Source organism: Arvicola amphibius, chromosome 2 (assembly GCF_903992535.2).
Source record: "Arvicola amphibius chromosome 2, mArvAmp1.2, whole genome shotgun sequence".
In the NCBI taxonomy this organism is placed as follows: Eukaryota; Metazoa; Chordata; class Mammalia; order Rodentia; family Cricetidae; genus Arvicola; species Arvicola amphibius.
The window spans coordinates 131,785,303-131,797,468 of NC_052048.2; the positions used below are offsets into that span (position 1 = coordinate 131,785,303).

The 12,166-nt window shown below is 49.6% G+C and overlaps 1 protein-coding gene across 1 annotated transcript in view; it reads right to left on the reverse strand.

The window, feature by feature from the left end:
- Window positions 1-12,166, reverse strand: part of Dpysl5 (dihydropyrimidinase like 5) — a 49,788-nt gene that overhangs the window by 1,444 nt on the left and 36,178 nt on the right. Inside the window, exons 6-11 of the mRNA XM_038320358.1 lie at window positions 11,029-11,104; window positions 9,826-9,982; window positions 5,903-6,044; window positions 3,411-3,553; window positions 2,410-2,617; window positions 288-456 (exon numbers count right to left, since the gene is read on the reverse strand). Of these exons, the coding sequence (XP_038176286.1) occupies window positions 288-456; window positions 2,410-2,617; window positions 3,411-3,553; window positions 5,903-6,044; window positions 9,826-9,982; window positions 11,029-11,104 (895 nt within the window). The remainder of the gene's footprint in view (window positions 1-287; window positions 457-2,409; window positions 2,618-3,410; window positions 3,554-5,902; window positions 6,045-9,825; window positions 9,983-11,028; window positions 11,105-12,166) is intronic.

A 12,166-nucleotide genomic window follows, 5' to 3' on the forward strand; every position in this document is an offset into this window, starting at 1 on the left:
TTGTGGCAGTGACTAGCCCTTTGAGAGTGTGTTTTTGGAGGTCACCTTCACACAGGCCACCGGCACCTCCCCACAGGCCACTAGCACCTCCCCACAGGCCACTAGTACCTCCTGTGGGAACCACAGGTTCCTGGCATAAGCTGCTCTTCTAAGACCACAAAGCTGGGCACCTGGAGACGGCTCCTGTCCTCATGGCTCTACAAAGGACCTACAGGCTGCAGTTTACTGCCCAGGCCTCTCTCCTGCCTGCCAGAACCTGCCAGCACCTTCCACATCCTCGTCCTTACCAGAAAGGCTGAAGCTGGATTCATGAAGGTCCCGCATGCCCCCGTGCCTGGTGACTGGCCGCGTGGGAGTGTCAGCCAGTGGTGTTCCCATCTCTTTTTTCCCAGGGTGGACAACAACAGCGACGTCCCCTAGGTAGGGAGTGCGGTCCACCGCCCTCACTTTTAAGGTCTGGTGAAGAGAAAAGACAGGAATGTCAAGGCCAAGCACACAGCTGCAACCTCCTCCACAGACACCCGCTATGACCCACAGGACCCAAGACGCACGGGCGACAGGCTTCTTGTTTCTGTAGATCCAAGTGCTGAAGTAATGCCTTCCTGGCTTCTACGTAGGATGGGCGTATGCATGCACGCACGCATAAATGTGCGTATGCAGAAAGTGCCTCAGTCTCTGCCCTCTGCTTGGATGGAATCCTTTCAGGGGACTTTGCCAGAGAAACAGCTGAGGAACTCCTCCACAGTGAACATCCTGGCAGTGTCCTGACAAGGCCAGGCTCCCAACAGGCAGACCTTTCAGTGTGGTCTGACAACCCAGAGAAAACTTGGGCTAGATAGAGTTGGTGTAGCCATGGGACACTGCCGGCAGCAATACTAAATAAAGGGTTAGGAGCTGTACTGCACAAACCAGGCCACCAAGGCTCCAGCTTCAGCTCTGTCACTTAGAGCTGTCCCGGCCTAGGTCCGTGATGATGACTCACTATATTAAAAGTGCCACTGTGACAGGGAGGAAGTGTGTTGGAGGACGTGCAGGTGGCCAAGGGAGCAGCAGCAATAGCGGCAGAGATGTGAGCACTGTATCCTTTGGGAGGGAGCCTCAATTGCGCTTTTGCAGGCTGCCTGCCCAGTCTAATGAGAGAAACCACACAGGGGATTTCTGAAGGCATCCTTGGCGTTAGCGAGAGGGGCCAGGAACAGAGCAATCAGCCTGTGTATGGAAGGAGCTCACCGGCCACAGACTCCCTCCCTCTCTGCTTGCCCGTTTACATTTTATCTGCTGAGACTGCAGAGGTGGCTCAGAGGTTTAAAGTGTGTGCTGCTCCTGCAGAGGCCCTGAGTTCATTTCTCATAATCACCAGTAACTCTAGCTCCAGGGGCATCTGAACCCTGTGGCCTCCACGGGCACCCTTCCTTATATGTGTATACACACACAATACAAACACACACATTAATAATAATAATGATAAATAATAGATCTATGCAAAATGGGACGTGGAAACCAGCATTTTCCAATCTACTATCCCTTCTGTCTCTGCCACATAGTTCCTGGACAGATGGTGACAGACAGCATCCAGAGGAAACGCTGTGTTAGGGCTTGTCTGAATGGAATTCTCTAGGAGACGGGACTTGGCTGGCAGAAGCAGGTCACTGTGGTGGGCCTCTGAAGGCTACCAGCCGGCCTCTTGTCCTGACTTCTGGCTTCTTCCCTGCCTGCTGCATACAAACCGTGAGCCACTCCACCAGTGGTTCCCAGCCTGCCTAATGCTGTGACCCCTTTTTACATTTTTTAAAATATTTTATTTAAATAACATTTTTCATTTATTTTACACACTGACTGCAGTCTCCCACCCCCTTCCACCTAGTCCGCTCTCCTTCCCCTCCTCCTCCATTTCCACTTCAGAAAGGGGCAGGCCTCCCACCGGCCAGACACTCAAGGGGAGGCAGGACTGAGCTCCTCCCCTGGGTCAAGGCTGGGCAAGGTAATCCAGCATGGGGAACAGGTTCCCAAAAGCCAATTGCTGTGACCCTTTAATACAGTTCCTTATGTTGTGGTGTGACTCCCAACTATAAAATTATTTAATTGCTACTTCATAACTGTAATTTTTCTGCTGTTATGAATTGTAATGTCAGTATCTGATACGTGGCCCCTGCAGGAGGTCACAGCCCACAGGTTGAGAACCACTGCTTCACACACTCCCATTATCACGAACTGCACCAGGTCACATTAAAGCTTCTGAAATTATGAGCTCAGTTAACCCTTTCCTCTCTTAAGGCATTCGGATTACATTTGGATGCAGAAGTAACATACAACACGACAGTATCTGAGCGTTAATGGAGAAAAGTGAACACGACCCCCAACAGGGGCCTTGACCTCGTCCCACACATCTTCCTTCCCACCCCATCTTACCTTCTCTCTCTGCACCAGCTTCTTATAGACAATGTCTGGGAAAGACCGCAGGGGACAGAACTTGCCAGTGCCCTCTGCGCACATGAAGACGCCGTTCTCATACACGACGCGTCCCCGGCTGATGGTGACCAGCGGCACGCCATGGCAGCGCATGTTCTCATACAAATTGAAGTCTCCACCCTGCACCTGGGTGCTGGCCGAGATGGTCCTGGTGGGATATAAGGGTGGGACAAGATCTGAGTGCCTACCGGTAAAGACAGTACAGCTTGATGCAACGAGACGCTGCCCGGTAGGCAGGCATGGTACCCAGAGCAGTCTGATGGGGCTTAATTCCAGCCCCGTCTGCATGTCAGAAGAGGGCCAGAAGAGGGCGCCAGATCCCATTACAGATGGTTGTAGGCCACCGTGTGGTTGCTGGGAATTGAACAAACTCAGGACCTCTGGAAGAGCAGTCAGTGTTCTTAACCTCTCAGCCATCTCTCCAGCCCTCCCCTCACAATTCTTGTGTTGAAATCTTTACCCCTGGCATCTCAGAATGGAGCCATATTTGGACACAGAGCCTTTAGAGAATCAATGCAAAAAGAGGTTAAAGGCTTTTGTACATAAAAAGTGTAGGCCGGTCAGTGGTGGCGCACGCCTCTAATCCCAGCATTTAGGAGGCAGAGACAGGTGGATCTCTGTGAGCTTGAGGTCTGTCTAGTCTACAGAATGAGTTTCAGGGCAGGCTCCAAAGCTACACAGAAAAATCCTGTCTCAAAAAAACAAAAACAAAAACTAGTGTGTATTTTTCCCATTTGACTGGTGTCCTTAGAAGCAGGGACAGAGACACTGGACATGGGTATACAAAGGAATGGGTATACATGAGCAAGGGAGGCGGGCAGTCACATGGAAGGCATGTCACCGTCACATTCCGCTACCCTGGAAATGCTGCAAAGGTTATTCGCCTTTGCATTTCTGAAATAAAGTCCTCCCAGGCCCAGGAGACTGGTGGCAAGCTTTACTTTGTGGCTTCTGGGTCCCACACCACCACGTCGGCATCGGCTCCGGGGATGATGCGGCCCTTGCGAGGATACAGGTTGAGAATCTTGGCCGCGTTGGAACTGGTGACAGCTACGAAGCGGTTCTCATCCATCTTTCCTCCAACCTGGAATGTGGCAAATGTGTCAGATCAGCCTGGATCTGGACGTGTGGCTTCCTTCCCAGGCATTTGATATCCAGCCTGTGGTCTTAGCTCAGAGGGCCACAGCTGTGGTCCTAAGGCAAACAGTGCTATAGGCACTGTCCCAATACGAGGCACCTGGCAGAGCTTGAGACCCTGCTTGCCCCTTCATCCCTCACTCAGCCACGCTGGTGACTTGTGCCAAAGGCTGCCTGCCTGGGGCAAATGCACCCCCTAGATAAGGTCCACACATGTGCCCACTTGGGATGACTAAGGGGCTTCCCTTCATGTGCAAAAGCTTACGTCTCCTTGTTTGCTGGTATTATCCCAAGGCCCACATAGGATGCTTGAAACTACAGAGAACTGAGCCCAATTCAGAGTAGGCTTACTTCATATACATGCTCACCTACAACCAAGTTAACTCAAAAGTTGGGCACCGCAGGAAGCTAACAATAACTAACAAAATAATTTAACATTATACTGTAACAAAAATTATTTAATACTTACAGTATGGGATGTGGTAGCTCATGCCAGTAATTTTAGTTCTGGGAAAGCTGAGGTAGGACTCTTGTGAGTTTAAGGCCAGTCTGGATTACAAAATGAGTTCCAGACCACCCTGGGGTACAGTATGAAACCCTGTCTCAAACAAACAACTTCCGCAAACTATGAATTATTTTTAGGATTTTCTGTTATTTTGTGGACTGTGAACCACCTGAAACTGGAGATAGCTGGGAGAGGCTGAGGTGCATTCTGGGTTCCGAAAGAGCTGCCTGCTCTGCCGCAGACAGCGTGTCACTCTCCTCAAGGGACAATGGCCCGAGCTAAGTCGCGGCCCTGCCCTGAGCAGGAGGCTTAGTTTTTAGGACTTCAAATCTCTTTGAGCGCATACTGAGTGCTGAGAGTTCTCCATGACAGACCAGGGCCAAAATCTACTCACTCTGCATGGGCAGAACAGGCGGCATCCAGATGAAATCTCAGCTCCTATCTTTTTGAAATTCAATTAGACAAAATATACCCAGAACTTCATATTTATATCCCTTGACCCAAAAATCTCCTTCTAGAAACCTGTCCTAAGGAAGTAATTAGAAATGGTCACATTCACAAGCAAGGACTGCTCTATAGCAGTATTTAAAGTGTGAAAACCAGAAACAGCCAAAAGTTTCAAAGGAAGAATTAAATACAGCATTTCCATTGAAAGGAGTATTACACAGCAATTTAAAAAAGACGTTTTGAGCCTTGCGATGTAGGCAGCGGTGGAACTCCAGCCCAGTGTGTATGAAGAACTAAGTTAGATCACAAGTCCCAAATTCCAGCTTTTTAAAAAGCCCACAGCTTTGTAGACTTCTAGGAAGACACTCAAAATGTCTTAAAATATGTAGGGGGAAAAAGACGAATCAAGTTACTAAAATAATGTATCTAGCTAGGCACCGTGGCTTACGTCTAAAATCCTGTCACTTGGGAGGATGAAGCAGGAAGACCTCCAAACAGTCAAGGCCAAACCTGTCCACACAGTGAGACCCTGTCTCAGAAACCAAAAGGAAAATTCCGGCACATGCGCTGAAGTAGGAAGAAGTATACCAAAATGCTGAAGTTCCAACTGCATGGATCTTCCCCATGCGCTTCTCAACTGTCACGTTTCGTTAACAGGTCCTATCACTTTCCGGTGTAATGGGGCGAGCCTTTCCGCCCCTCGTATGTGTGAGCTGATGCTATGCTAGCTAAGCCTGACCTCCTCTATCTACGGACACTGCCAACCTCTTGCCTTGCTACTGGGTACCACAGGAGCTGTGACTGGGTCAGCTCTCCTGCGAAGGCTATTCTTGGTGGTCAGCTTGATTGGAATTAGCTGAAACACAGGCATGACTGTGAGGGATTATTCTTGATTGAATCATTTGAGGTTAGAAGGCCCACCCTAAATCTGGGCCACACTTTCTAAAAGCAAACACACACACACACACACACACACACACACACACACACACACACGGACATGGAAGAAGGGAGCTTTTTTCTCTTTGCTCATCCTCACTCTTGCTGGCAAGTTCATACACACTGCTGCGGAGACATTCCTTCACTGATACTAGAGCCTGCTTTGCTAGGATTCCAACATATACTAGGGACCAGCTGAGACATCCAGCCTCATGGACTGAACGACTATTGGATTCCTGGGCTTTCTGTTGGGAGACAGTCATTGTCGGACCAGCCTGCAAGCCACTCTTCGAGATCTCCTTTATATTCTACCAATCCCGTTCCTCCAGAGGACCCTGACTAACACACCCCTGATGAGTGGGCTTCGCTGGGATCTTCATTGTGGGCAAGGCTGCAGACACCTACCACGCCCCTTTCCCAGATCACGCTCATTCGGTCCTGCACGCCGCTCACACCATGTGGGATCTTGGTGAAGTCTTCCTTGCCCATGGCTTTCTGCTTCGTGGTGAATGGCCGGTGATCTGATGCCACAATGTTCAGAGTGTCGCTGGAGAGAGAGAAGTGACAAGTGAAGGGACAGGAGGCCGATCTCCCAGTGGGTGGGGAAAAAGCTGAGGGGGGAAGCCTGGGCTTGGGAACCCAGAGAATCCATTTCCAACCTGACCCTGCTGCTTACTTGCTGGGTGACCTCTAACGGTTTGTTTCTTTCCTTTAAATGAACAATTTATATCCACAGAATTGGCATATGCACAGAGCATGTTCCAGGAGACTCCAACGCTTGGGTTGGTGACTGGTAAAATAGCAGGTAGAGAACAACTTGCCCACCATTTAGGGCTTAGCTGGGCTGAGAGGGCAGAGGTGGGCCTCATGTCCAGGACTCACGTGCCAGTTTGTTCCCACCAGCTCGCCTGCCCCACACTGTCCCGGCACGACACACATAACAGATGTTTGACAAAGCTTTTCCAAGTTCAGTGTTAACCTTGCTAAGTGCCTGGGAGTCAAAGCGTTCAGGAGAAAAGGTGCCAAGACTTAACAAGCCACCGTCTAGAAGCTGAAGACATTGTCACCAATGCCATCCACAGCAAAGTCTTCACATGGTGAGGGCTATGAGTACCTAAGGCTCAACCAGGACCTCAGGCAGATACAGAACTGGGGAGTTGAGGGAGGCATGCTGCAGCATGCTTTCCGCCAAACAGGGAGATTCCTAGACTAGAAGCCTCAGCCATGAAAATGCTTCTGCCACTAAGGCAAAGCAACCCCAGGAAGGACCTGGCTGCAGCAAGGAGAGCATGTGGAACCAGGGTCATTGTGGGAGGGCCCAGTAGAGACCCCAAGGCTCTCACATTCCTTGTAGATAAGTACATGAGCTACAGGGGCCGCCCACTCTGAAGGGGCTCTGGAAACAGAACGGGGTGTGATGGGGTCTGGGGGCAGATTTTGAGGCTACCGGGCAGTTGCCAGTCAGGCTGCATTGAGGGCTGTCTCTCCCGGGAGCTGGCAGGCCCATCAGTTTAGGCTCTTGCCAAAGACTAATGTTCCTGGCAAGTCCACAGCAAGATGACTAAGCTCTTTGGGTAAGAGGGCTGACCTCAGCCAGGGTTCCAGAGACAGGAAGAGACTTCCGGAGAGCAGGAGTGTTCTAGAACCCCCAAGGCTCCCCATACCCTCTGCATCTACAGAAGCCATGAGAAATGAGGATGTCTCAGGGTTTACTCTCTTTTCAGAGACTCCCAGATATCCAGGTGAGGCTTAGACTAGGGGAGAGTCCAACACAGAATAACGCATTACGGGTCAGGAACCCTGAAACTCAGGCTCAACTTTCACCTTTAACTGAGCACCTAACTTCCTCAGAAGCAGGTACCACTCAGCAAGTGTGAATGAATGATGGTAAAATTGTAATTTATTTATTTCTTATTTACCTATTTATTTGTGTGTGTGTGTGTGTGTGCGCGCGCGCGCGTGCGCGCATGCATGCACACATGTTTACCACTGCATGAGCATGGAGAACAAGGGACAATTTTCCTTCTAACACATGGGTTCTGGGGATTAAACTCAAGTTGTCAGGTTTGGTGGCAACGGCCTTTCACCCGCTGAGGTATCTCACTTGCTCAGGAAACCAGACTTGAAAATAAAAGGCAACTGTGGATTGCACTTTTTATTCATGCTGAACTAAGAAATGACACGGAAAAGTGAATGATGGGTGAGCAACTCGGATTCTCTTGCCGGAAAGGGAACTGATGCCTGGGTTTTCCAGCCAGCATTCTGCATTGCATGAATTATACCAATAACATGTTATAGGAGAAAATTATAGTAATCATAAATTCTTATGAATAGTTAAAATTTTGCCCTGAATCCTATAAAATAGCACACATTTACAATGCACACTGATTAAAAAGGAACTAAAACTATTTCTCTACCATATGAAATCATAATTCTTACATGAGAATTTAAATAATTAAAGTAAATGGAAAACAGGCTTTATGAAAAATTATTTAATGACTAATGCTTCCTTTTCCTGTCTAATTTGAGTATAGGCAGACTGGACGTTTACTGTGCTTTTGTTCCTTTGGCAAATTTGCTTATAGCAAGTGGAACATTTCAAGGGACGCTCTGAACCAAGTCTTTATTATAGTATTTTTTAAATACGTATATATGAGTGTTGTGTATATTTGCATGTATGTGGGTGCACCATCTGTGCATGCATTCAGAGGCCCAAAGTTGCCACCAGGTGTCTTTTACGGTGGCTCCCCACTTTATTTACTGGGTCACTTGGGCACCTCCACTTGGCTGTCAGACTCTTGAACAATGACCCCAGGAAAGCAGAGTTTCGACAGAAACCTTCATGTTGAGAGAAGAGACAGAAGCTTGGTGAGGAAGCGGAAAAACTTGTCTCTGCAAAGAGATTTCACCCAGCTCTGACAACCTGCCAGACCATCTTTTAAAGAGAGATTGGAGCTAGACGAAGATGGGTCAATGATGGACAAGACCACACCTTGACCAGTATAGTTCAGTTACGTGTGCCTTTTGCCCTCTCCAGAAACCCAAACTTCACATCAGAACCAGAAGGCAGACTTCTCTTCCAGGGGCTGAGAGGTTCTTTGGGACACTATCTTACTAGTTTAGCCTACAGCCAAGCTCTGGATGTGACACGGGTGGTCTAGCCTGCTCTCCCACCAAAGGGATAGTTAAGCCCCATGAGTACTGTAGAAAGTGGCTTGGAGTAAGTGAGCTCATGAGGACCCTTGCTGGCTCTGGAAGGTGACTAAAAACCATACCTGGGCATGGAGAAGATAGTCCCATTTTTTTCTTCCTCCTCCATCTGCTCCAGTATGAACAGAGAGAGCTAGGGGAGTTGTCAAGGAGTCGACTATAAGCTAGACATGACTTTAATAGCCAAAGGTAAGAGAAGGTAATGTCTCTTCCTGGAATGTCACTAGCAGAGGACAAAGAAGCAGTAAGCTGTCCCGGAAACAAAACCAACATTTTCATGATTGTGCCTTGCCAAGTCCAGAATGTTCCTTGGACTTTTTTCTTCAGGTTGGGGTTGAGCATTAGATAGAGAGGGGATTGAGAATGGAGGTCGGTAGAGGGTATAACAGGGACGGAGAGAGATGGAAAGGAATGCACAGGAGGAGGAAGGAACACACAAGGAAAGAAACTGAGGCAACAACAGGGAGAGGTGAGGGTAAGTGTGGCTGATCTCCACGCCAACTGGATTGAATTAAGAGCTGTCAGGGTGTTAGGGCGGAATGCCTTTGGGTGTGTGTGCGAAGGCTTTTCTAGAAAGGACTAACTGAGGAAGGAAGAATACAGGCTGTACCATCCCAAGGGCTGAGGGTCTGTGTTGAGTAAAAAGGAAAGAAATCCAGGTAGCTATCTGTATTTCTCTGCTCTGTCTCTTGATCCGCTTAGGTGTGGAGTCCCCACAGCCTGCTCCCAAGTCTTCATGGAGGACCTACCTCTGGGAAGGAGTGAAAATAAGCCTTCTTCTCTTAAAAGTTGCTCCCTCAGTAACTAATGCAGTCAGGAAGAGAAAGGACCATACATGTGAAAAGAGGTCCTATGTCCCAGCTCTCCACTGGGCTTCAGGATGAGGTGTCAGTGGCATCTGAAATTCTGGTCAGTGCTCTCACTCCAAATGAAATTGTCAGAGATGCTCAACAGGATAGCAAGGGACAGCTGGGCTCTGGAGGAAGAGGTTCAAGTAAAACCAGCCCAAGGGCCCAACGGAACCAAACCCTGGTCAGGTTTGACTTCTAGAGTTGGAGGGCATCACCTTAAAGACCTATAGCCCCCTGCATGGAGTGCTGTTGGCCCCAACGCCTTACTTGGCCAGCAGGCTCATGAGGTAGGTGGAGGTGTTAGTGTCCAGTCTCAGAGGAGGCACCGTGACGTAGGCAGCCGCATGGGACCAGTCCTGGTGGTAGTAGTGCAAGCCTGTGAGTGTGGCATGCGCGTTGGTGGTCTCAGCCAGCACCACTTTCCCTGGAAGGAGAGTGGAAAGCATCACGAGGTGTTGGGACAGCACATCGCACTACACAGGTAAAGAGGCTGACAGCAAATAGGAAAAGGCTCGCCCCTGTTTGCTCAGGCCCAGACTGGGCAGAGGGGGACATGGATCCAGAGGCCAGGAGCATAGAGGAGAATTTTGAGAAGTCTAGTGTGGCCTGGCTGTGTACACACCGCTGTGGGGGAGTGAGGCAGTATGATAGTGGGGCATGCATGTACTGCCAGGCCGTGGGCAGTCCAGGCTGTTCTCTGGGCAGGCAGGGGACATGACAGCTCTGGGAGCTGCTGGGGTGGAATCCAGAGCAGAATCAGAAGTCAGGAAGTCAGAAGAGGGAGGGGTCCAACCAGCAGGCTGGGCCAACAGTCCAGCTGGAATCCCTCAGGGGCCCTCAGCTGAAGAACAGGCATTGTGGGGGTCCAGATGTCACAATGTTATGAAGGATGTGGCACCCATGCCTCTGGCTTACACCCACAGGGTTCTAGCTTAGCTTTGTTTCTCCTGTTACCAGGACCCCTTACCAGTGCCCCAGGCCACAAGCTTCAGTACTACCAGGGGGTCTGCACTGGGAGTCACACGAAGGCCCCTCGAGGGTCAGACACAGGGTTCAAGGGAGTGAGAAGGGGAAGTTGGGCCCATGCACTGTTATTTTACCAGCGACTTCCACTTTGCCCCCACTCCCGACATACCTACTGGCATTGGTTTAGCATTTTATTAGTTGCCAAGGTAACTGTTAGCTCAATATAACAGACCCAAAAGACATCAATTAATGACTCAGTTTAAGACTTTAATTTTACTTGACCCGGTCCAGGTAACAGACATTTCTGGAAAAGCTGCTGGGCAAACATGCGAGAGGAGAAAGTTCTCATGTACTGAGCCCAGGCTAGCACAGGGCACTCTGAGGCAGACAATCGTGAAGAAATGGGTAGGGCAGGCTATGCCTGGTCTCAGCAGCCAAGCCTAGCCGAATCTGAGCTGAGGAACCCTGTCCTCTGATCCCACGGCACGAGGTACAAAGACTCACCTTGCATCTTAGCAGCTGCAATCACATCACCAGCCGAGATGCTGGACACATTGACCAGGTAGATGGGACAGTGAGTCTAAAGGCAAGAGACAGCAGGAAGTAGCATTACCTGCCCCCATAAAGCTGCCACACCCCCAGAGCACCCTTCTCTCAGTCCTGCACCGACACACATCCCTGTGTGTCACTCGTTACTCATGACTAGATGGTAGTTTACGCTCGGGATGCAGGGTACACAAGAGGCTGCAGAACTGTGTGGAGGGAGGCAGAAGCAGATGGAGACCACCAACCCGGGGGGGGGGGTGACCTCAGAGGATGAGTCTAAACCTCAGATTTTCTCTGATCTCATGGGCTTTTTCTCCTGTTTCATTTTTTCTGTTCACAAATGTGATGACCCAGAAACAGTCATATCCTAAACCTGACATTTCAATGCCAGCAGTCTGAAGGTTGCTTTATCGACGGACAGAATGTACTCGGGAGAAAAACCAGGCTCAGAGTCTGGGCTAGACAAAACTGACCTTGTAAACATCTGGACTGTCAGATGCATCAGCTATTCTACAGAACTGTGCAAACACAGCCCACAGTCTAATTTCTTTGGGCACGTTTGCGCTAAGAACCAAGGGGCTGATGGTTGGTCAGACCCTTCCTTATTGTGGGCCGGGTGTCCATCAGGAAGTATTTGGTAAGATAACTGTAGTCATGGCAACAGAACAATGTCCAGGAGCTAACAGGAAACCTTCCAAGATGCCATTCTGTGTCTTTACTGGTTATCAAGGTAGGAGTCAGGGGTTTTAAGATGCCTGGTGTGAGTCGATCAATCCCAGGGCTGGTGATATGCAGCCTCCCTGCCCCTTACAATCCTAAAACCACACTTCAGCATTTAGAAGCCAGAGTAGCCCTGGCCAGAGGAGAAGGTCCCAAGCAGGAGGCCTCATTAGAATCATGGGGTTGGGGGAAGACAGACAAATTTTCAACACAGCATGCTGGGCACTATCCCAGTTTCTGATTGTCTGGGTCTCTCTGGAGCTCGAGAGCTTGTTTATCTGAATCTGTAATTCGGACACACAGTGCTGATTTTGCCATCCCGGAGACCACACCGCTGGAAATCAATCCTTCCAGAGCCGGTGGTTCAGATTATCTG